General features: G+C 49.1%; 1 protein-coding gene across 4 annotated transcripts in view; it reads left to right on the forward strand.

Annotated features, from left to right (window-relative positions):
- Positions 1-204: 204 nt before the first annotated feature.
- Positions 205-3,688, forward strand: part of PARP14 (poly(ADP-ribose) polymerase family member 14) — a 43,566-nt gene continuing 40,082 nt past the window's right edge. For 2 of the 4 annotated variants that reach the window (XM_034659495.1, XM_034659496.1), the window contains exon 1: positions 206-491. In XM_034659495.1, the coding sequence (XP_034515386.1) occupies positions 284-491 (208 nt within the window). In that variant the 5' untranslated portion in view covers positions 206-283. Of the gene's footprint in view, positions 492-3,688 lie in introns of all 4 variants that reach the window. The other 2 variants (XM_034659497.1, XM_011229119.3) reach the window with 2 other exon arrangements.

Genomic DNA, 3,688 nt, shown 5'->3' on the forward strand with positions numbered 1-3,688 from the left:
GCGTCTGAGCTTAGGGAGACGAGTGCACAAACGGCCCAGGACCAGTTGCTTGGAGTGGCGATGACCAATCAGCCTTCGCTGTGGGCCAGAGCTGAAGGTGAGGAACTACTGTGGGACGGGGGCTGTGACTAGTGCGATCCTGGCACAGCTGTTCACAGCCAAAGGCGGAAACTAATGTCAGGGGAGGAGTTTTCTAGGAAATGAAACTGAAACTTAAAAGGGCAAGTTTGTCACACTCAGCTGGGGTGGCTTGAGCCCCGGGGGCAGGTGAGCGGAGCTGAGCATGGCTGCGCTCGGCTCCTTCCCCCTGCTGGTCGAAGGGTCCTGGGGCCCTGACCCGCCGAAGAACTTGAGCGCCAAGTTGCAGATGTACTTCCAGAGCGCGAGGAGATCCGGAGGCGGGGAGTGTGAGGTCCGCCAGGAACCCGGCACCCCGTCCCGCTTCCTGGTGCTCTTCCATCTAGAGGACGGTGAGGGGTGCGAGGATGGGGGTGAGAGGGGACAACCGGGGTCTTCCCGCAGGGTAACTTGGAACAGGGGCGCACAGCGGGAGAACCCGCAAGGCCCCGGCAGCAGCCTTAGGGGAGGGAGGGCGCAGGGCTGCAGACCCGACGGAGTGCGCGAGGGGCCATAAGCGCTTCCAGGTGCTGCCTGGAGGTGGCGGCAGAACCGCGCAAGTGAGTTCTAACGTTAAACTTGGAGCGCGGTGAAATGGAAAGGAGCTGATAGGCTGCTGTTTACAAGGCTACCTAGTGTGTTAGTGGCGGAGTTGCTATTCCATTGCGATTTTTTCCCTTCCTATTAAAGCAGCTGTTCTAGAACTCCAAATTGACAGGAGCACAATTTTAAGGGAAGAGAAAGTTTCCAGGGAGAGTCACATCTAAAACTGATTCCTGAGGGCCAGTTCGGTTCCTGACAAGCAGGATATTGGGGAGGACTCTTCCGAGGGAGGACACACTGGGAAGGACACACTGCATGAACAGGTGCCGGGGGAAGAAAGGACAGGGTATCTTCAGGCAACACGCAGGGCGCCTTTGGGGAGATTTGGCTTGAGTAGTAACTCTACTAATCCCTGGGTACAAGGAAGCTCTGCAGATGGGGCTGGGAAATTTCCCAAGGCTAAGGAGGGGGACGCCTGTATTTTAAAACTCTTAAGCCTTCTGTGATTAAACCACCTTCTTGTGAAGTGGTGGGGAGGAAATTAAAGCTAAGAGAAAGTTGGGTTGAGATGGTAGAGGGCCTTGAATGACACCGTAAGGGCTATGAACTTTCCCCCTGGGTAGGCAGAGGAGAGACATGTCCAAATATACTTTAGGGAGATGAATTTGGTTGAAGACAAGTACCTGGACTTATTGGGAGAGACCCTGGAAATCACAACTTTTGGGAGGTCATGCAACGTTCTAGATGAGGACAATTGAGTCCTTGAACAATGAAAATCAGCGTGGGGATGGAAGGTGTGTATTCGTGCACTATTCTGGATTTGGTAACTGAGGTCAATGCTCTGGAAGAGGGACAGAGGGGAGAGTCCCCCATTTTCTTCAGTTATATTTTAGGTGAGGGAAAAAAGGTGTTAAGGAATGTGAGGAGTCACAGGGATTTTCCCATAGCTCATGAGATTCCCAGTGTTTCTGGGGTCACTTGGAGGAGGGTGCAAAAGTGCTGCCTAAAAGCACATTGGGTGTAAGTATAGAAAGTGAATGGAGGGCTGCGTGCTGTTGATCGACACCCAGAATCTTTGTCGAGGGTGCGCTGGTACCCCTGCCCTCAGTTTCAGGGGGGTCCTGGGACTGGGAGCAGGGGTGGCATTCTGAGTTGATGCGGGTTGGGAGTTTTGAGGTCCCCCCGCAACCTCTGGGCGGTTAAGTTTCCCCCACCCTTGCTGTTGCCTTTGGGAAAGGGAGGATAAGCTCCCACCCAGTTATTATCTGCTCCTCCAAGACACCACCAGGTCTGTAGCGAGAAGCCTGCAAGCTGCTGTTCCCAGCGCGTGCACTATTTTCTTTGGAATCTGCTAGGAAAGGATGTGGACCACCCCTGATTCTACCTTCCTGTGCCTGGATTTGGAGAAGCATTTGAGCCAGAGGAGAGGCAATGAGACTTACGTGAGAGACACTAGAATGCTCTAGGCAGAGATCCAGAAAGGAAAGAGTGAAACCCAGAGAGGAGAGGGGTCCACAGCGAAGTGTGTCAAAGCGAGGCAGGGAGGGGACAGGAGACCTACTAGGCTCAGAGCCCTTATGAAAACAAAGTACCAAGTGTTCCAAGGCCTAATTTCACTGAGGAATGTTCAGAAGGGCAGCTGTGCAATGTAAGCCATTTCCCCTGGATTTCATTTTCCTCAAGGAGTTTAACCATGTTGATTGCCAACTGTCAACATGATATGGGCCTGGCCCTTAGGGACACTTACTTCTTTTTTAGAATCCCATTATCCTCCCCAGTAGTTCTCAAACTGGGGCCACAGACCTCTGCATCAGACTCACAGCAGACTAAACAGACCCAGTCCCAGCTGTGTCTCAGAGATTTAGGAACCCCGGGCGTGGGTGAGCGGGAATCCACCTGTCCAACCAGCACCCCGGGTGACCCTGGCGTGCTGAAGTTTGGGAAGGCCTTTTGTTTGTTGCCATCCCTGAATGAACAAAAAAAGGGAATGGATTGATAGAAAATACAAACAGCGTAAAAATACCAACAGCGCAAAATACACCTTTGTGTCCGTAACATCATTCTGTTCTAGCCTAGTGCAGAAATGGTTGCAGTCTCCCCCTGCAGGCTTCCTTCCTCTCATCGCCCAGCCACCTCCCCTACCTTCGTCCCCAGTCCGCTCCAGCAGCCCCTCTTGTGGTACCCCCAGCACACACAACTCAAACTTAGTACATCTCAAAACTTTTTATGGACAAAGGCCCTGGGGGGCGGCGGGGGGGGGATGCCATTTTGGTTTCAGTTTCCTACCAGAGGCACTATTGCCCCAGTAACAGGTTGTCAGAAATTTGCTAACAATGGTTGACCCCTCCCTAGAGGTCCTACCTCGGACACTGCTTCTTTTTTTTTATTTTTTAAAAATTTTTATTTTTAAAATTTTTATTTTTTTATATTTTTTATTTTTATTTTTTAAGATTTTATTTATTTATTCGACAGAGATACAGACAGCCAGCGAGAGAGGGAACACAAGCAGGNTGAGGAAAAAGAGTAGGAGAAGAAACAGACAAAGAAGAACCTGCACTGAAACAACAGAAAACAGAAAATTGTACTGGAAAACAGTAGTTTAGTAAACAAACTGTTTATTCATTTTATTTTTAAAAAATTTTTATTTTTAAAATTTTTATTCTTTTAGTTTCAGATGTAGTATTCAACAGTTTATCAGTTGCATATAACACCCAGTGCTCATCACATCATGAGACCTCCTTAATGCTCATCACCCAGTTATCCCATCTCCCTCCCCTCCCCTCCAGCAACCCTCAGTTTGTTTCCTGTAGTTAAGAGTCTCGTGATTTTTCTCCCTTTCTGATAACTTCCCATTCAGTTTTCCCTCCCTTCCCCTGTGATCCTCCGTGCTGTTTCTTTTTATATATATATATTTTTTATAATAATATTTTTTAATTATATTATGTTAGTCACCATAGAGTACATCCCTGGTTTTTGATGTAAGGTTCGATGATTCATTAGTTGTGTATAACACCCAGTGCACCATGCA

This window comes from Ailuropoda melanoleuca, chromosome 1, assembly GCF_002007445.2.
Source record: "Ailuropoda melanoleuca isolate Jingjing chromosome 1, ASM200744v2, whole genome shotgun sequence".
Taxonomy (NCBI): domain Eukaryota; kingdom Metazoa; phylum Chordata; class Mammalia; order Carnivora; family Ursidae; genus Ailuropoda; species Ailuropoda melanoleuca.